General features: G+C 49.6%; 5 protein-coding genes across 5 annotated transcripts; all 5 read left to right on the top strand.

The window, feature by feature from the left end:
• The first annotated feature begins 2,419 nt into the window (after positions 1 to 2,419).
• Positions 2,420 to 3,496, top strand: LAESUDRAFT_434371 (uncharacterized protein). The gene is made up of 7 exons (XM_040902451.1): positions 2,420 to 2,537; positions 2,594 to 2,725; positions 2,779 to 2,813; positions 2,873 to 3,081; positions 3,136 to 3,197; positions 3,248 to 3,352; positions 3,412 to 3,496. The coding sequence occupies exons 2-6, from the start codon at positions 2,682 to 2,684 to the stop codon at positions 3,327 to 3,329; spliced, it is 432 nt and encodes a 143-aa protein (XP_040760011.1). The 5' UTR covers positions 2,420 to 2,537; positions 2,594 to 2,681; the 3' UTR covers positions 3,330 to 3,352; positions 3,412 to 3,496.
• Positions 3,497 to 4,033: 537 nt separating this feature from the next.
• On the top strand, positions 4,034 to 4,776 carry LAESUDRAFT_730457 (uncharacterized protein). The gene is made up of 2 exons (XM_040909834.1): positions 4,034 to 4,548; positions 4,602 to 4,776. The coding sequence occupies exon 1, from the start codon at positions 4,256 to 4,258 to the stop codon at positions 4,481 to 4,483; it is 228 nt and encodes a 75-aa protein (XP_040760010.1). The 5' UTR covers positions 4,034 to 4,255; the 3' UTR covers positions 4,484 to 4,548; positions 4,602 to 4,776.
• Positions 4,777 to 8,328: 3,552 nt separating this feature from the next.
• LAESUDRAFT_763027 (uncharacterized protein) lies at positions 8,329 to 10,109 on the top strand (the record flags this gene model as incomplete). Its single annotated transcript, XM_040913186.1, has 2 exons — positions 8,329 to 8,372; positions 9,332 to 10,109. The coding sequence occupies 2 exons, from the start codon at positions 8,329 to 8,331 to the stop codon at positions 10,107 to 10,109; spliced, it is 822 nt and encodes a 273-aa protein (XP_040760009.1).
• A 1,144-nt stretch (positions 10,110 to 11,253) lies between these two features.
• Positions 11,254 to 12,230, top strand: LAESUDRAFT_794208 (uncharacterized protein; the record flags this gene model as incomplete). The annotated part of the gene is made up of 1 exon (XM_040913947.1): positions 11,254 to 12,230. One exon carries the CDS (start codon positions 11,254 to 11,256, stop codon positions 12,148 to 12,150), a length of 897 nt encoding a protein of 298 aa, XP_040760008.1. The 3' UTR covers positions 12,151 to 12,230.
• A 5,189-nt stretch (positions 12,231 to 17,419) lies between these two features.
• LAESUDRAFT_434145 (uncharacterized protein) lies at positions 17,420 to 18,945 on the top strand. The gene is made up of 7 exons (XM_040902449.1): positions 17,420 to 17,496; positions 17,548 to 17,810; positions 17,922 to 18,071; positions 18,195 to 18,258; positions 18,331 to 18,365; positions 18,420 to 18,809; positions 18,901 to 18,945. The coding sequence occupies exons 2-6, from the start codon at positions 17,704 to 17,706 to the stop codon at positions 18,778 to 18,780; spliced, it is 717 nt and encodes a 238-aa protein (XP_040760007.1). The 5' UTR covers positions 17,420 to 17,496; positions 17,548 to 17,703; the 3' UTR covers positions 18,781 to 18,809; positions 18,901 to 18,945.
• The last annotated feature ends 473 nt before the right edge of the window (positions 18,946 to 19,418 follow it).

Below are 19,418 nucleotides of genomic sequence, written 5' to 3'. Positions count from 1 at the left end.
AGGCAGGTGCAGACGGGGAGACGATGCCGTGGATGTTGCTGGCCAGGCGGGCCTTGCCACACGATGTCGATCATCTCACGATGGATGGCGCTCTCCATCTGTCGCTCGCTGCCAGCCGAAGCGTCTTACGAACTTGCGTTCACGATCCATGCCAGGTGCTCAACGTTGCAACGTTCAACACGAAGCCAGGTCGTCCAAGACGTTCATCTCTGCGCTATTGACCGCTCACGATGTTCTGTGCGCTCGCACCAGTTTCTTGAACAAGTCACAATTTGTCCTACGGATGCACCCTCATCACCATCGCGTCCTCTCGGGACCTTTTTTCGTATTCGCCATTCAGTCTTCACGGTCCTGCCAAGCCAATCTTTCCTGAACTGAACGCCACGAACAGCAAGCGCATCGTCGTCGAAGGACATGCGTTCTTCGAATGGGTGTTATTACGTCTATAGCGATCAAAACGTGACCGTCGACGAACCTCCCAAGACATTCTGATCATCATCTTTTTCACTTGAAGCGGCTTTTTTGGTTCTCTGGTCCGGATTGAGCGGCAGGTGCCCCCGGCTTCTACTGGATGCTTGAAGCTCTCGCTCCACATTTACGTGTGGGTGTTGTTCTCAATACGCCACTTCAAGCAATTGCTCTGCGCCACGGCTCCATTGGGCGGCTCTAGTGCAGCGACATAATACTAAGGCATCAAATGTTCAGACTTCAGACTCCATGGCCCCATTTCCTCCGATTGGTAGGCCTTCTCATATACTACGGCTACTCGTTCCCTAGTTCTCGACATGGAACACGTTGCTCAGTATCAAGGTTGCAGATCGCCCGCATGCCGTCATGACTCTTTGCCATGGTTCAAAAACAAGTTATGAGCAAACGTGTATCATAAATTAGCCGGTTGCGAATGGGTAGGACTGCTTAATGACACCGGCATTGCGTAAGATCCAAAGACTGAGGAGGTCCCTGAGCACAATGTATGTGCCCACTTATTCGTGTTTCTAAGAAATTATAGGACGCAGTATCCGCGTGATCCCTTTGCCTGATACAGGTCCCTTTTCTTTGCTGTGGATGCAGGCGAGATTGAGCTGATGGCCGAGCCTTTACAGGACGAGCAAGACTGTATTGGCCGACAGCGGTTGCATCAATGTGTGTGTTTCTGTCATGCATGACGACTGGGCTGGGCCCTTGGTACGAACAGCCCAACTTCCCGGCGCAAAACTCAGTCTGCACGTACTGCGACATACCAATGTCTACACTAATTCAACGTTCTCTCTGTAAATGCCGACAGGTTCTTCTGCATCCGATATTACCGTGGAGCTGAGCTCGCTGTTTTGATCCTCAGTGATGATCACAAGCATCATCAGCAGAGTGCTATCGGACCTGATAGCGCTGCTCGCGACGTGGTACAGCATGTGCCGTTCTACTAAACAGCAGTCCTGGAGGATGTTGATGCGCCTTCACAGGCACTTCTCTCTCCTAGTTCGTCTCCGAGATCGTCTTCTCGAAGATGGTAAGTTGCTCGTGGATGTATTGCAGATGGTCAGTACTCACTAGAGATCCTACGCCGAGCAGGTGCAATACATTTGTATATGTCGCCAGCATCTTCGGTCGTATCTTCCCATTCAGACGGGCAAGCGGTCATTCTCTGAAAGCCCATTCTTTGCCGTTGTTGCGTTGGGCTATTGTATCGTTTCCGTTTGGCCCGTCATGAGTCTCTATAAAGCAACGGTGTGTGAAAACAATTTACGTTTATATATCTCTGATCGTTGATATTGTAGAGATAAAAAGTTTCCTATTGTCGTGTTTGTTCGTGTCTGATTGTCCTCATATTGTAGTTTTATGGCCATCTTTGTCACGAGTGTCATCTCCTCGTCTCCGCCATAAAATCTATTCTGTCACTGAATCGTCGATGCCAGGACCAAAATCAATCATTCCGCATTTCCAGTCCTGCTTCTGGGTAACCGCAACAGCAACGACATGTCAAATCATCGTCACGGAAAGCGCATAGGACAATGTGTTCTTTTGTTTCGATGGGTGTTGCATCAAGGTGCTTAGCAATAATATTACTTCATCGCATGCGAGGTGAGACCAATAGTATCAGACCGTACTTCAGAATCCGTTCTTCCCGCTTTCAATCGCAGATCTTGATCACTAAGAGATTTCACCGTTGTCCCACGTCTGTTCGTCTGTCTCCGCCCTTGTTCCCGGTAACATGATTGACGAGACGTCACGGCCTTTGTCTTGAGCTCTGTACTGCTTTTCTGGCTCAGCAAGCTCGGCACGTCGAAAGTGACCTATCCATGAATGTGCTAGTCGCGATCCGCATTGCAAGCGAAGCCGTTTCAGGAGGTGTATGCCCCGGTCTGTCCTTGCACAACTTGTATGTGCGGTCAGAGTATCACTTTAACTGGATACCTCTACGAAAGTTCTGACAACGTCAGTGAAGCGGGCGGGCTGTGAGGGTATAGTTTTGATGGCAGCCAGCAACAGATCAAAAAGCTAGGTTTTTCGTTGACGCCTGCATGATAGGGTCAAGCATTGTGAGCCACCATCTGCCTTTGCGGAGCCCATCTGTGGATGGACAGTTCTGCAACAGCGGGCGATGTCACTGATGGAATATGGGCTTATAAGCTGGCCCACGTCTGCCCACCTCACAATCTACAATCCGGTCCCTCTACTTAGACATGTCTATCAGCACATCAGAAGGAATCACTCTATTGGAAGAAGCGTGCGTCTCTTCACATGGTTGAAACTGTAGTGCATTGAATGATGCATCATCAGAAACTTGGCAACCTACACTTTTTCAGCTGGTGCAGGCCAGTCGGACATTTCTCGTTCATCACTGACCGATAATTGACTATTTCCGCTCAAACAGCACTCATATTCTTTGATCATGGCATAACATTCAGCCAGGAGGTCCAGCTGTTCTGGGGCGAGCGTACATTCTCTGCATGCTTATTCTTTGCCAATCGGATGGTTGCACTGGTCTATGCTGTTTGGTCCATTATGAACTTTTATGCAGTAACGGTACAATGTTTGATACCACCTCGATTACATATTCGCGGACTTATCAATATTCTAGAGGTGATATGTTCCTTGTTGTCATATTATTCGAGTCTGATTGTTCTTATGTCATAGTTGTATGGCAAACATCGTGGTGATCAATGTGGTTCTCATACTTATAGGACTAATCTCAAACGGTAGGCTGGCGTGCTACATGACAAATTATCACAGCTCAAAAGTAGCGCAGTGGTTACAATATTACGAGTATACGCCGTGACAGGTGGCGACCGACGATCTGCTATGCTCCTTGCGTTGATAGCGGTCTTTAACGTGGTCTCCAGTGTCTACGCTGGTATGCTTCCTCCTGATCGGGACATATTCTTGATTGACCTAGGACGAATTCATGGGAAGAATTCATCCACTCATTATATTCTGTGGTCGTATTGGCCGGGACAGCTGTATGTGTCCAGTCCTTCACTTCAGGTTCAGCGCAAGAAATATTTACCAAATGTGTAAGCCAATATCCTCAATAAATGCGTACTTGCTAATCCGTTTCTCAACAGATGTGAGTCTGAACTCAAAAGAAATATTGCTCACTTTGACAACCCTGCTGCAGTGGGAATAGCCAATACGGTCTGTGCCATAGCTGCCAGCATGATCACACTCACAATTCTCTGGCGCAAGCTATATGTTCACCACAAGCTAGCCACTGTTGACCTCCTGTCTACGAGGCATCCGTCGCTTGCAGCAGTACTACTTAGAGATGGTACGGTTCTTCGACAGCGACGGAGTTCTAAGCTCAACAAAAACTTGCATTCACCATGTTCACAGGCACAATTCAACTGATGTGAGAAGTGGAACCACAGACAATTTGACGATGTCTGAAGCATATTATTTAGAGCACTGCTACTGTTGAACTTATTACATACCGTATTGGGATTCTTGAACTCCGTAAGTGCATGTTATTTCAGTCCATTCCACATCTTCTGCAAAATGCTGATCACTCTGCCCCACATGACTACGGATATGGCAGACTGCTGCAAATATCGTCGCATATTTGCATGACTCGTGAACCACTCCTCTTACGTTTTCTCTGCCAACGAGACACTAACGATTTTACAGACTCGTTCCCGTCTTGATCTCTCATGTCCTCAATGTCCGGGCCGCAGTGCGGTCCACACGTGGAGAGCAGTCCCAGACACCCTCTTTCGTCCGGTCAAAGCGTAGCGTCCAGACCCAAGCCGACATCGAAAACATGTCGTTCGAATTGAACATCCTCAGCAGCACCGAACAAGCCCCAGAGACCGATCGCGGTCTGGGCCCGGCGCAAGACTCTATTGAACATGATCAAATTGTTGCTGAACCGCGAAACATGGCAGACCACGTTGTTACTACCGGCCATGATCATCAGGACGTGAACGAGGAAGAGGGAATTGACGATGTCGAGGAAGAAATGCGGTCGGATTGGGAGGACGACGAGTAGGGGAGAGAATGGGTGTCCGAGCCGTGATGTCAGACTCACGGCGATTGTGCGTTTGCTTGCTATTTGTGAGTGGCATGTCAGCCTACGTACGCTCCGTCTCACCTGGGTGCATTCGCAGATTTTCTCCGCGCAATTTTCCCCTGTGGTCTGCGCGATATGGCTGTTGATAGTTCAAGCCCCATCACGGGGCTCTATACCCGACTTCACAGATATGTATTGCACTATAGATCTCACTTAATGCGCTCCTAGCTCTATTATCTGTCACTTGATTTCGTCTTTCATTACTTTTCGGCAATACCTGCTATGACATGTGCAGTCTTCTGTTTCCCTTAGGACGTCCCTCAAGCCGGCGAACCCGCGCGCCACGCGAATGATATCTCTCTTTCTCCATTATCTGACAGTTACGTATGCGACGAGCCGCCTGTCCAATACAGCGACACCTGCATGCATGGATCAAACGCAGTGCATATAACTCTGTGCTGAGGCCAGAGAGACGAGACTTGCAGTGGGATACTTATTGTTATCGAAACGCGACGCAATGTGCTATCTTCATGGCATCATCACGCAATTGAGTCCGTTGTGAAGAAGTGGCGTACACAGGACGTATCGGAGTTAAACAGCATGTTATATTGACTGAACAACCCGAGCGTCAAAGATACTGTAACTGTACAACCGATGCCCCCATGACGAAGTAACTCACCGGCTCTTCGCGATCATGCAAGTTTCACCGAGACTAGAGTATTCTGACGGTGGCGATGTGACTGGATAATCATCCCTGCACAGTTCGCCTGTGGTGCAGGTTCCCATCGGCACGTTGGAAAGCAACTGCAAGTATACCGAGGAAGCGAGGCGATGCAGGTATCAGAAATGTGATCAAGTGAGGTGAGATCGAACACGAATCGCAGCTGAAGACAGTATACGAGGCAGAAAGATCCTGATGCTGGAGACCTGTTTCTCTGGCGCTGTCTTGCACGATGACCGCGTGAAATCGGCGCTGATGCTTAAGTTCGAATCGAGACTCAAATGGGCCAGAGCCGCTGATGTCCGTCATACTACCGTCTTAGAGAACGATATGTCATGCCGCCCAAGTAACATAGCACGAGCGAAACTCGAGTGCAACCGCATCGCGCGAGGCAGCTCATGAGCTGTCCTCTCACTGCAAACGTGACGTCGAGGTCATCCATGGCCAGGGTGAGGTAATCGGCGCTAGGGAAAGGTCAACCCATGGCGATCACGGATAGCTAGATGTGGTGCCTTGTTGCATGATAAAACGAAGCTACGAAAGAAATCTGGACGCTACAAAAGGATGGACGTGCAGGTGGTCAAGCTCAATGACCAGTGATCCTTCGGATTCAGGTTTGACAACTCACAAAGGATGACTTGTCCCGTCACGTTTTTGAGACCCTCTTAATTGGCCAGTCCTCTCGTAGATCACCCATTCTTGTGCCATTTGCATCTTGTCAATCCATACACGCATCTGACGCACGAGCTTCCGTGACATAACGAAAGGGAAACGAGGCAGATTTAGGAAGCGCAGATGTTGGCTGTGGGGCTGGGTTTGTCCCGCTGTTCATGGCAACAGCAGGGAGGCCGCAGATCGACAGCGAGCATAGCCTGCAGCTGCAGGCAATGCCCTTGATGATCAGGGGCTCTGCATCTGTAACGCGGGTGTGAGTATGGGGCTCGTTTTGGATGCCACGACGAAGCCAGTAAGGAGAAGGCCAAAGCTGAGCATCCCTGATTGCAACGTCCCAACCAGCGTCGGAGCACCCAACAAGCACAGATCAGCCAGATGGAAAGGATTTCCTAGGAGACCAGTTCATCGCTGCTGACGTCGGATATCGCCATGAGAGTGCCTCCCACAGTATTCGCGAGCACAGCCGACATAGATCCAGGCCCTCCTTTCCCTCTTACCACCACCTTCCCTTTTGGGACAGGTCGGTTTTCCCCCTCCCTCCCCCTTATTCCATACTGGCGGCCATCTCACATCGTCTTTCGGGCTGCCTCCACTTTCCTGCGCTCTTCACTTTCTTCGGGGGGTCTCGCCGCTCAGTTTGGCCGGTGGGGGGTAGCGTGGTGCTCCCTTGGCAAAGGAGCGTAGTGCTGGGCATGCTGGCAGCTGCGTCGCTCTCTTATCGTTGCTGGATTGTGCTAACGAACAGACTGGGGGTGTCCCCTTGGCGAAGGGACTTAATGGCTGGGCATGCTGGCCGCCTTCCTGTCACTTTTGCATCGGCACCTATGGGGGTGCAGATGTTTAGCGCCGAACGGCATTGCAGTCTCCCCTTGGTGAAGGGAGTTCGCAGCTGGACTACCGGCGCTGCAGTGCAAGTTCTCGCCTTTGGCGAGTGCGCTCTCCTCAAGGACTACTCTTCGGAGTAGCCACCCAAAAGGGTCCGAAAGGATAGAGGTCGATAAGAGGGGGCATTGGGTGATAACAAGCCGACCGAAAGGACAGGCCACCCCCCTCCTGTGTCCTCTGGGCATGGGACGTTAGTCAGGATAAACCAAACTCTGGGGCAGTGTCATGCTGTGACTCCTAGCCCGGTAGCGTCCCTGGCGAGACGGAGATCACGAACACTTATTACGGGGATCCGCGCCTACGTGTAGTCTCCCCTTGGTGAAGGGAGTTCGCAGCTGGGTTACTGGCGCTACATAGGCATATGCGAACCGGGTGTCGTGGCACGGGAAAGCGATCCTGGGGGTGGCGCCCTGGGGCTATCGCCGAGCTGTAGCAGGGCAGGGGGAGAACCTCTGCCCTGGCTCGAGAGGTCTAAATCCTCCATCGGTGGGTCCTCGTGAAAGATGAGGTGTACCTGCATAAGTTGATACCGCGTCACGGTATGGCAAACAACCTTTGGCTGAAAGCTTGTCATGAGCACCTGTGTTTGCACTGGGATGTCCAGAGGTGGCACGCGTGCAGCCTGGGATGTAACACGGAGATAAAACCTCGTGCCCTTGATGCGATTGCGACGTGCGCCTACCGGCAGGGCATTATTTCTGCAAGGGGCCCTTTAGATGAGTGCCCCGCATGCCACTTTGCCTCTGCGGTGAACGAGGACTGTTTGGTGGGAGTATCTTGGGGGTTCGATTCTCCTTAAACAGTGTTTCTAACGAGTCAACGGACTGACCGCGGCGCGGTTTTTGAGTTTGGTCAGGCATATGCATTTTGTTAGGTTATCGGCGCTTGCGTGGTCCATGACACAGCTTACCGGGCTTCGTGCCCTTCTACTATACGCCTGCTCTGTTGCGTCCGTGGGGACCTGGTGTCCGTACGTTAAGCTTCTTCGCCCCCCAGATGTGTCTGGTCCTCCGTTATTACACGACATGTATTTACACACCTCCGACCGCCCCTTCGGGGTGGGATATAAATTGTATTTAAAAAAAAAAAAAAAGCTGACATAGATCAGAGTTGCCTTGGGCGCCCTGTTGTGTGACATGTGATTGGTCGGACGCGCTCAAGCATGTGGTGACTGCCACGCCACAGACGCGTCTCCTGCCAGTAATCAGATTTTGACCGGGTTTGCTCTGACCACGCTCATTCAGTGAGGAGTGAGCTGTGGCGGGTTCGATCGTCATGGCAGCCAGCAATGGATCAAGGTCAAGATCCACGATCTAAGGTGCACGATCCCTTCATTCCGAAGTGCATCCTTCGTTCAGTTGCCGTTTTCGTTGACGTCTGCGTGATAGGGTCATGCATTGTGAGCCACTACCTGCTTTGCCGAACCCAGCTGTAGGTGAACACGTTTGTACCAGTGGACAACATAGCGTGATGGAATACGGGCTTATAAACAGGGCCGCTGTCAATCACTTCATAATCCACAGTCCGATCTCTCTACTTAGACATGTCTATCACCACATTTGAAGCAATCACTATATTGGAAGAAGTGTGCGTCTCTTCACATAGTTGGGACTGTATTACATTGAATACTGTGCTATCAGCTTTACGGAAAACTATGCTGCCATCGCCGGCGCAGGCCAGTCGGACATTTCTTGCTTATCACTGACTGAGAGTCATTGACGATTTCCGTCCAAACAGCACTCATATTCTTTGACCATGTCATAACATTCAGCCAGGAGGTTCAGCTGTTCTGGGGTGAACGATCACTCTCTGCATGCTTGTTCTTTGCCAATCGCATTGTCACAGTTTTTACCTGACAAGTCATTAAAGGAACAAATGCTATTAAGAAGCATATCATTTTTCATCATTTCTTGTCGCACAAGAAGTCACGTGATCTAATGAGATAAGATAACGAGGCATCCAGTCACATGACCTCGGATCTCTCTCGGCATTGTCACGTGACACCGAACTCCTCGGCATGATGTCATATGTCGCAATCGCCATGATGCCATATTGCGTGCTCAAGAGGAGCTCCGTCTCCGCGGGTTATTATTAGGCAGCCAATCAGGATAATTGGGACATATCGTACGATTGTAGCACTGACCAGTAGAATAGCGTGTGACTCGCTTAGGTAGTACTGTACAGTAACATAGCAATCATGTATATAAGGACCAGCGAGACGAGGAGTAGACCTCAGTCTTATTCTCCTTCGTCCACCACTACCATCACAGAGGGGTCTTACCAGACACTCTCAGTGTGCTATACATATCTTTGCATCCTCACCATTGTGATAGCGCCTCTAGCCTCGCCAGTAAGTCTTGCTCTGCGACCAGCTACTAGGCCTCGTCAGTGGGCACGTCGTATCGCCACAGCTCGTCGCTGTCGGCTCTTAGCCAGGAGACCCCCAAGAGGTTTCTATTTTGGTTGTCTATCTTTGTCATCGGCGTGCCGTGACATTAGAATAAGACTGACCTTTTACGCCCCTACCAAGTGTCTAACACTGGTAGCCGCACATTTTCGCCCAGAGATACATCCGCCCAGGGCAGGGCTTTTTTCACACCACTTCCCTCATACACCTCCTCCGCGTCTCTACCGCCTAAGCCGCTTCCTTCCTTCAAAAGGAACAGCGCTGCACCGACCGGCAAAGCGCCTCAAGTACACAACAGTATCGTTCCACTCAACGGATGCTACCATCCGTACCAACGCGATCCGCGTTGCACGCATCGCCTGACTCAGGGAAACCTCGTTCGAGCAAAGCCCCCACAAGCTAGCTCACAAGGCATTGCAGCTGAGCGTCGCCAACAGGAGCGCAAGGTTAGCCTCTGGCTCGAGGACATCCCAAAAGACGCGCTCACCCCACTCATTCCTATTCCCCCCGCACATCCCTTCGATATATTCCCCGCCATCGACGTACTCAATTTCGCACTCTCAAAGAGCTACCATCCACGTGGGATCCACGAGAATCCCAAGGGCACTCTCCCCGAGAATATTGCGCCCACTGTATACGCTACTATTCAGCGATACAAAGTCTTGCAACAGCCACACATCGCGGCTAAGTTCACAGAGGAGCAGCTGAAGTGCAGAGATCGAATCCTCCGACACCTATCCGTTATAAACAAACACATCGGAGCCGGGCACGACTTCACATTCGTCGATAGGCGCATCGCTATCAAGCTTTGCGTAGGATTAGGGAAGATTTCCTTCAAGGGAATCAATAAGGAACAGGAGCGCGTGGGCAAGGAGATAGTAAAGTTTGAAAAGGAGTCATGCTACTGGCCTTACTAGGACCAGAGAATATTTTTGTATCATCGCGAGTAGTTTATGCCCCGATACCAGATCGCTTTCGTATTCAGAAACTACGTGGTCGAACATCGCATAACCGACCATTACCACCATCTCGTGTGCACGGGTTACTTCATCTATCAACCCCTACTATCAGAGCGATCCATCCCACTCTATCATCATCCGGTTGACATCGAACGACGAGTCACCCTATACACACCCTTCCAACTCATCGAAACTGACATTGAAATCATCGACCCAGTTCGCGAGTGGATAGAAAACCGTTACTGGGAACGTCTTGCTCGGTTATATCAAGAAGACGAAGAACTCTTCTGGATAAACTGGTACAGAGACTTTCCAGAACAAAGACACCCTCGCCCTGCAAGGCTTGAAGAAGCCGCGGCACGAAGGAACCGGATCATCGAACTAGCACAATTACTGGGAGCAGATAATACATCCCAGTAAAATCATCATTTCGGACGCCTCCTCATTCCCGCTATCTTCAACCACAATACCAATGTCGCAATACGATCTTGGAGGCGTTGCGTTCCCAGGAGGACACACTGTCAGTGAACCCACAGACCCCTGGAGGAGTAATGCCCCCTCAACATCATCGGAAGCAGGACCAGCTGCCCCTGCTGAAGAACCACACAACAGCAGCACACCCAAGGCGTCAGGAGTAGTCAGAAACCCATCACCCACCACCCTGCCAGCATTCTCCACACCTCAGACTTGGGAATGGCAGGGAGTTCCTTACGCAACCATCGAGGAGGCCGCCAATGCCGCTGCACCAAACACCATTCCAAACGACGTTAAGGAATGGGTAATGAACGTGGTGCGATCGTTCATTATGAGAGACGTCGTAAGCTCGTATGAGGCCTTACGGCAGAAAATGGACGAACGACACGAGCGCACCGTAGCTGCGTTAGAAGAGGAAGTACTGGCCCGCATCCACGTCGGGATAATGGCGGTGGAAACGCGAGACCAGCTAAGGACTGCAAGAGCCCAAATCGGCACCCTCTCCGCCGACAACGAACGGCTCATCAAGTCCAATAATAGTCTGACAGCTGAAGCCCAAGCAATCCGCAAGGACTTCGAAGATTACAAGGATGAAGTAAAGGGTCAGATGGACGCCCTTTACGGTAACATGGTCGCCCTGAAGGAGGCTCAGGAAAAGACCACTACCTACATCGTTGGCTTAGAATCTCGACTCAATAATGCCATCATCAATGCGCCCTCCACAGGTATCCAACAACCGGCCGGCCAATCTAGTCAAGCACCCCGTCGAATAAAGCTCCCCGACCCTCCCAAGTACTCAGGGAGAAAGTCGTCAGAAAATTTCGAAACGTGGTTCACGAATCTGCTCATCTGGCTCGACTATAACCACTTTACGGACGACAAGGACAAAATTCGGCAAGCCAACGCGCACTTGGAAGGCGGAGCTGCTCTATACATGAAAGAGTACGCAATCAAGCTCGCCTCCGGACAAGACGTTGGTACATGGGCAGAATACACTAGGAAACTAGAAATGGCATACAAGACGCTTGACCCCAAGCGCACGGCACAATCTCTGCTAGACGCACACTGCGCAATCCGCCACAAGACAATGATTGCCTTCGCGGAGAATTTCAGGGCATACGCCCCCGAATCAGGATACTCCGACGAAGACTTAATCGTCAAAATCAGGGAACAACGGTCGACCCATATTCAGACGGTCATGTCGGTAATGGAGACTTTAGATCCCTCCAAGATCCCAACCACTTGGATGGACTACCTGGAATTCTGCCTAGAGATTGAAATCAAGCATCTCCAGCAGATGACGGGCAACAAGTCTACCGGACAAACCACTGGAACCAGGACGACCGCTCCTAAGGACCCTAACGCAATGGACACCAGCGCACGAATCACACACGAACTTTCCCCGGAACAAGACAGGTGGCTGGCAAACAAGCTATGCTTGTTTTGCAGAAAGCACGCCTATGAACGAGGAAAGCGGTGTCCCTCCCCCAGGCCTGAATACAAGGGCAAGCGGTTTCAGACATGAGCCGCCCCAAAGCAAGGGCAAGGAAAAGGGAAGGGCAAGGCGACAAATGTGCGACAGGTGGAAGAAGAAAGTAGCGCGGGCTCATCAGCTCAAATTGCAGCACTGGAACAAGCAATTGCTGCACTTCGCGGGATGAGCACAACCTCGACTACACCACCGTCCAGCAAGGGAAAAGGCAAAAAGGGTACGGACACAGCATCTATGGCATCGGAATCCACGGTCAAGGACACCAATGCGAGAATCGTCGAGATAGACGAATTCTCAGAGGATTTTCATTACGAAGTGTAGACGAGTCTGGTGTCACACTTTAGGACAATTGTATTAGTACCGTGAGAACGAATGTACCTAGCGATCATCTATATATTGCATCCGCAGGTTTTTCTAAACATTCGATCGAATTGCCGATAAGATTCGTATCACGGGAGATCCAGACAACGGCACTATTGGATTCTGGAGCATTCTCTTGCTATATCGACCAAAGATTCGCTGAGAAGCACGGGTTTAAGATGATACCTCTAAATCATGAAATTCGAACCCTCAACGCAGACGCCAGCCCTAACAAGGGTGGCGCAATTACTCATCGTGTAGTCACAAGCATCTTAATCGGGGGGCACCGATCAACTGAGAGTTTGCTCGTCACAAACCTTGGACGCATGTCAATGATCCTTGGCATGAAATTTCTACAAGAACACAACCCCCGAGTTGACTGGGAACACAGAGAGGTCACGTTCTCAAGGTGCAGACACACGAGAAATCAACGAGTCAAAGTATGTGAAGAAGAAGTCAACCTTCTATCGCAACCTCGACTCGAGGATGAGGCGATTCTTCCTGACGTACACATGGATGACGGGTGGGATCAAGAAGATAGCTTCATTAACTGGATAGACTTGCAAGACCAGGATCTTCGTAACATGGTGCACGACATCCTAGGCATAAGCAAGAAGGTAAAGGAGCACTTGGTAGAACAGCCGGCAGAAGAGACACAGGACAAAGAATATTGGTCCAAATTCGTCCCTCCAGAATTTCATCAATTCGGAGATGTGTTTTCGAAGAAGAGCTCAGAAAGAATGCCGACGCGTAAGCCCTACGATCACGCAATTGATCTTGTCCCAGACGCGGCAACCCCGAGACCGGCAAAAGTATACCCAATGTCTTTACGAGAAAAGAATTCACTCGATGAATGGATTGACGGCGAACAAGCCAAAGGCTACATTCGACCATCCAAATCCCCTTACGCCGCTCCTGTATTTTTTGTTAAAAAGAAGGATGGGTCTCTTAGACTAGTCCAAGACTACAGGGCATTAAACAGTGTCACCAAGAAAAACAAATTCCCACTCCCCCGAATCAACGACGGACTCTCAAGGGCTAGTATATTTACTACACTAGACCTGAGATGGGGGTACAATAATGTACGCCTTCGCAAGGGAGATGAGGAAAAAGCAGCGTTCATTACCCATAGAGGGTTATTTGAACCTACTGTCATGTACTTCGGATTCTGTAATGCCCCTAGCACTTTCCAGGCCATGATGAACGACGTCTTAGGAGATCTCATTCGCACTGGAAAGGTGGCAGTCTATATAGATGACATCATCATCTTTACGGATAACCAGGAGGAACACGACCGTCTGACCAAAGAAGTCCTACAACGACTCCGAGACAATGACCTGTTCGTGAAACCAGAAAAGTGTCACTTTGCGACCACTTTCGTCAAGTTTCTCGGACTCATAATCTCAAAAGGGTCAATACAGATGGACTCAGAAAAGGTCGATGGCATGCTCAAATGGCCGGTGCCCACCAAGGTAAAGCAAGTACAAGCATTCCTTGGTCTGGCAAATTTCTATCGACGATTCATCAAGGATTTCGGATCGATGACCCGACCCTTGACTCTATTAACACGTAAGGACGCACCATGGAAATGGGAAGAACCTCAACAAAAGGCATTTGAGGCCCTCAAGACTGCATTCACTTCCGCCCCAATTCTAGCGCTCCCCAACGCAGTCCGTCCCTTTAGATTGGAAACGGATGCCTCGGACTTCGCCACAGACGCGGTCCTTGAACAGTTGGGAGAAGATGAACTTTGGCATCCTGTCGCATACTACTCCAAATCGCTCAATGAACATGAGCGCAATTACGAGATCTACGACAAGGAGATGCTCGCCATCATTCGGGCCTTGGAAGAATACCGGCAGTACTTCGAAGGACACCCACACCCAGTTGAGATATGGTCGGATCACCTTAATCTTACCTATTTCCGACAAGCTCAAACACTGACCAGACGACAAGCTCGATGGTCACTTTACCTTACACGTTTCAATTTCATTCTCCATCACCGCCCCGGAAAGACGATGATGCGTGCCGATCCTCTGTTCAGGAGGCCAGATCATGAGAAGGGGGTGAGCAATGACAATTCAGGGCAAACTTTGCTTCGACCTGAATATTTCGCCATCCATGCGATCTCAGTCACTCATTCCTCCGAAGTTGACGATGCAAAACTTCTAGAAAGAGTGAAATCGGCACTACAAGATGACGAAATGACCAAAGGTTACCAGCACCTACTAAAGACTGGCAAGCGGGAGTTCGGAAAAGACCTCCAATAGTGGAACTTCGAGCACGGATTGCTACTGCGAAGAGGAAAGGTCTATGTTCCAAAGGACTCTACGCTGCGGAATGAGCTGATCAAATTACATCACGACATTTCCACCACCAGACACGCCGGACGCTGGAAAACGCAAGAATTGATCAGCAAAAATTATTGGTGGCCAGGGCTTACCATTGATGTCAAGAAGTACGTTCAAGGCTGTGTGGCTTGTCAAAGAAACAAGACGAGCAAGCAAAAGCCATATGGACTACTACAACCTAATCCAGTACCACAAGGGCCTTGGGAAATGGTTACCTGTGACCTGATTACACAGCTACCGCCAAGCCCAGACCATAGGGGAGAAAAGAAAACTGCCATTTTGGTAGTTGTCGACCGATTCACCAAACATGCTCACTATTATGCAGTAGACGACACGGTGACAGCATCTCAAGTAGCGTCGATTTTCTACAATGAAGTGTTCAAACTTCATGGAATTCCTAGGCAGATCATATCTGATCGAGGCACTCAATTCTCAGCCAAACTATTCCAAAAGTTTTGTCAAAAACTTCACATTAAATCAACAATGTCTACAGCTTATCACCCTGAAACGGACGGACAAACTGAACGAGTCAATCAGATTCTAGAGCAATACTTGCGCATGTACTGCAACTACCGACAAACTGATTGGGCCACATTATTGCCCACGGCGGAGTTCGCATACAATAACCAAGCCTCAGAATCGACTGGTTTATCACCATTCTTCATAGAGCATGGTCGACACCCCCGCATGGCACCCGATGTATTGGAAGGGATACAACATCCATCCCTGGAACATTTATTCCATAACCGCGATCAAGCACAGGAACAAGCACGTGCTGCTCTGTCATTAGCAGCAGAACGTATGAAATGGTATTTCGATCTTAAAAAGCAGGACGTCCCTTTCAAAGTAGGAGACGAAGTGCTTATTCGAGGAAAAGATCTCCATGTAAAAGTCAAAAGCCAGAAGCTTGCGACTCAAAACTATGGACCATTCAAGATCCTCGAAAAGATCAGGACCGTATCCTTCAAACTGCAATTACCAGCGGACATGAAAATACACCCTGTGTTTCACGCCTCAAAGCTAATCATGTTCCATCAAGACTCAATTCCAGGACGCATACCTCCCCTTAACCCTCCAGTCATCATCGACGGAGAGGAAGAATGCGACGTAGAGGACATTTTGGATTCGAGAGTTAGGTATAACAAAACCCAGTACCTCGTTAAGTGGTTAGACTATGACCACAGCGATAACACTTGGGAACCACTGGAAAACCTCACGAATGTCAAAGACAAAGTAGAGGAATTCCATAAGACACACCCAGATGCTCCAAGAGCTAAGCCGCGAACGCGCAAAGCGCACAAAATCGCCCTGTCTGACCACCCTGATGAGTTCATGTTTTTCTTCCGCCTTCACCCAAACGCCCGAGCCCCCTACAAGGGATCTCATGAAGCTGTCGGCTGGGATGTCAAGTCCGTACAGGACTTAAACATTCCCCCGCATTCCAGAATGCTCGTCGGCACCGGGCTGGCGGTCGACCCCCCAAAATGGACATACATTCGAGTGGCCCCCCGAAGTGGGTTGGCTCTCAAAGGAATTGATGTCGCAGCAGGGGTAGTCGACCCGGACTACACAGGGGAAATCAAGGTTCTGCTTGTTAACACGACCAGCGAACCATTCGAAGTCAAGACAGGTGATCGGATCGCTCAATTCATATGCGAACGCTACGCTCCAGGAATCATTTCGGAGGCAGATAGTTCACTCGCAAAGCGAACAATACGAGGCGCCAGAGGCTTTGGCTCATCGGGACGATGAACCTTGAAAAGGGGGTGATGTCACAGTTTTTACCTGACAAGTCATTAAAGGAACAAATGCTATTAAGAAGCATATCATTTTTCATCATTTCTTGTCGCACAAGAAGTCACGTGATCTAATGAGATAAGATAACGAGGCATCCAGTCACATGACCTCGGATCTCTCTCGGCATTGTCACGTGACACCGAACTCCTCGGCATGATGTCATATGTCGCAATCGCCATGATGCCATATTGCGTGCTCAAGAGGAGCTCCGTCTCCGCGGGTTATTATTAGGCAGCCAATCAGGATAATTGGGACATATCGTACGATTGTAGCACTGACCAGTAGAATAGCGTGTGACTCGCTTAGGTAGTACTGTACAGTAACATAGCAATCATGTATATAAGGACCAGCGAGACGAGGAGTAGACCTCAGTCTTATTCTCCTTCGTCCACCACTACCATCACAGAGGGGTCTTACCAGACACTCTCAGTGTGCTATACATATCTTTGCATCCTCACCGTTGTGATAGCGCCTCTAGCCTCGCCAGTAAGTCTTGCTCTGCGACCAGCTACTAGGCCTCGTCAGTGGGCACATCGTATCGCCACAGCTCGTCGCTGTCGGCTCTTAGCCAGGAGACCCCCAAGGGGTTTCTATTTTGGTTGTCTATCTTTGTCATCGGCGTGCCGTGACACGCATGCTTGCACTGGTCTATGCTAGCATTTCTGTTTGGACTGTCATGAACTTATATACAGTAATGGTAAGTTGATGATATCACCTCGATTGAATACATCTTCGATTCATTGATATTGTAGAGGTAATTTGTTTCTTGTTGTCATATTTATTTGCGCCTGATTATTCTTACGTCGTAGTTGCATGGCGAACTTCCTGGCAAGCAATCTGGTTTTCGCACTCATAGGGATAATCTCAGAGGGTAGGCTGGCATGCTTCATGGCAAATCATCGCAGCTCAAAATGTAGCAAAGTGGTTACAATATTACGAGTATACGCCGTGACAGGTGGCGACCGACGACCCGTTATACTTTTCACGTTGGTAACGGTATTCAACGCGGGTTTCAGTTTCTACTCGTGTACGCTGCCTCCTGATTGGGACATATTCTTGATGGACTTACGACAAATTCATGAGAAGACTTCGGCCAAACATTACATTCTGTAATTGTATTGGCGAGGACAGCCATATGCCTTCAGTCCTACCCTTCAAGTTCAGCGCAAAATATTGCTATAAAGTGTGTAATCCACTATCTTCAGTAGACCCGTGCTGAATACATTGTCCCTCAATAGATGTGAGTCTGAATTCAATAATGCTCTCCTCCACACTTCGTTGACAATCTCACCGCAGTGAACATAGTCAATGCCGTCTGTATTATGGTTGCCAGCATCATGACGCTCGCAATTCTCTGGCGCAAGCTATATGTTCACCACAGACCAGCCACCGTGGACGTCCTGTCTACGAGAAATCCATCGCTTGCAGCTCTGTTGCTGAGAGATGGTACGGCTATCAGACAGTGAAATGGATTTCTGAGCTCAAATAATATTTGCATCCACCATTTACATAGGTACGATTCAAATGACGTGAGAAGTGGAGTCGGAAAGGATTTGACAATTTCTGAAGCATAACATTTAGAGCACTACTACTGTTGAACTTATTACAGACCATATTGGGATTCGTGAACCTGGTGAGTTCATGTTCTTTCCACCCACCCCATATATTCTGAAAGATGCTAATCACTCTGCCTGACATGATACAGAGCGCTGGATATGTCATCGTCGGTCTGCAAGCCTCGTGAAGCAATCCTCTTACGTTTTATCTACCAATGACACACTGACAGTTTTACAGACTCGGTCCCATCCTGATTTCTCGTGTTCTCCTCAACGTCCGAGCCGCAGCACGGTCCACACGCGGAGAACAGTCCCCAACGCCCTCTTTCGTCCGGTCACAGCATGGACTCCAGACACAAGCGGACGTCGAAAACATGTCGTTCGAATTGAACGTCCTCAGCAGTACCGAACAAGCCCCGGAGACCGATCGCGCTCACCTGCAAGACTTTGTTGAGCATGATCAAATTGTTGCTGAACCGCGAAGCATGGCGAACAACGTTGTTAGTACTGCCGGCGATGCTCAACAGGACGTGAACGAGGAAGAGGGAATGGACGATGTCGAGGAAGAGATGTGGTCGGATTGGGAGGACGACGAGTAAGGGAAGAGAATGGATGTCTGAGCCATGCTGTCAGTTTCACGGTGATTGTGCGTTTGCTTGCTATTTGTGAGTGGCGCGTCAACCTTCGTATACTCCGTCTCATCCGGCTGCATTTCGCAGATCTTCAATGCACAATTTCTCTTGCGTTTTCTTTTGTCTTTTCTCCGTACGACATGGCCGTTGGCGATTCAAGCCTCGTCATAGGGCTTCATAACCAACCTCAGCAGGCTCGTGTCACTCTATAGATCTCGTATAATATGTTTCGTTTCCCTGAGAGGACCACTCGAGCCGGTAAATCGCACGACACGCAGACGGTGTCTCTCTATTATGCAATGGCTCCGTATGCTATGAGTCGCTTATTCCATGCTGCAATACATAGTTGAAAAGCTGTTGGGGCGAGTATCGCCATGCCGAGGCCCGATTGAGCAGACTATTCCCCACCAAGATTTCGTTGCGCTGCATCAGTCGTCAAGATTGAGAGCTGCTCCATCTATGACCACCTCTGCATGCCCTGATCAGCCCGGCCATAGCAGGATGTTAATGCTGACTCGACTAGGAGGACCTGCAGCTCCGATCGCTGTTGTCTGCAACTTTCGATGAGTTGGCATGCCACGCCAAATAGGCGGTATGCGAACCAT

This window comes from Laetiporus sulphureus (assembly GCF_001632365.1).
Source record: "Laetiporus sulphureus 93-53 unplaced genomic scaffold LAESUscaffold_50, whole genome shotgun sequence".
Taxonomy (NCBI): domain Eukaryota; kingdom Fungi; phylum Basidiomycota; class Agaricomycetes; order Polyporales; family Laetiporaceae; genus Laetiporus; species Laetiporus sulphureus.
This window is presented reverse-complemented; position numbering and strand designations above follow the sequence as displayed.

Excerpts from the sequence above, each read along its gene's own strand:
- LAESUDRAFT_434371 (XM_040902451.1), top strand. The coding sequence starts at position 2,682 with ATGTCTATCAGCACATCAGAAGGAATCACTCTATTGGAAGAAGC. Across the intron at positions 2,726-2,778 it reads ATCACTCTATTGGAAGAAGC|AAACTTGGCAACCTACACTT; the intron begins GTGCGTCTCTTC and ends ATGCATCATCAG. Across the intron at positions 3,082-3,135 it reads GACTTATCAATATTCTAGAG|TTGTATGGCAAACATCGTGG; the intron begins GTGATATGTTCC and ends CTTATGTCATAG.
- LAESUDRAFT_730457 (XM_040909834.1), top strand. The coding sequence starts at position 4,256 with ATGTCGTTCGAATTGAACATCCTCAGCAGCACCGAACAAGCCCCAGAG.
- LAESUDRAFT_434145 (XM_040902449.1), top strand. The coding sequence starts at position 17,704 with ATGAGAAGACTTCGGCCAAACATTACATTCTGTAATTGTATTGGCGAG. Across the intron at positions 17,811-17,921 it reads GCAAAATATTGCTATAAAGT|TGAACATAGTCAATGCCGTC; the intron begins GTGTAATCCACT and ends ATCTCACCGCAG. Across the intron at positions 18,366-18,419 it reads ATCGTCGGTCTGCAAGCCTC|ACTCGGTCCCATCCTGATTT; the intron begins GTGAAGCAATCC and ends ACAGTTTTACAG.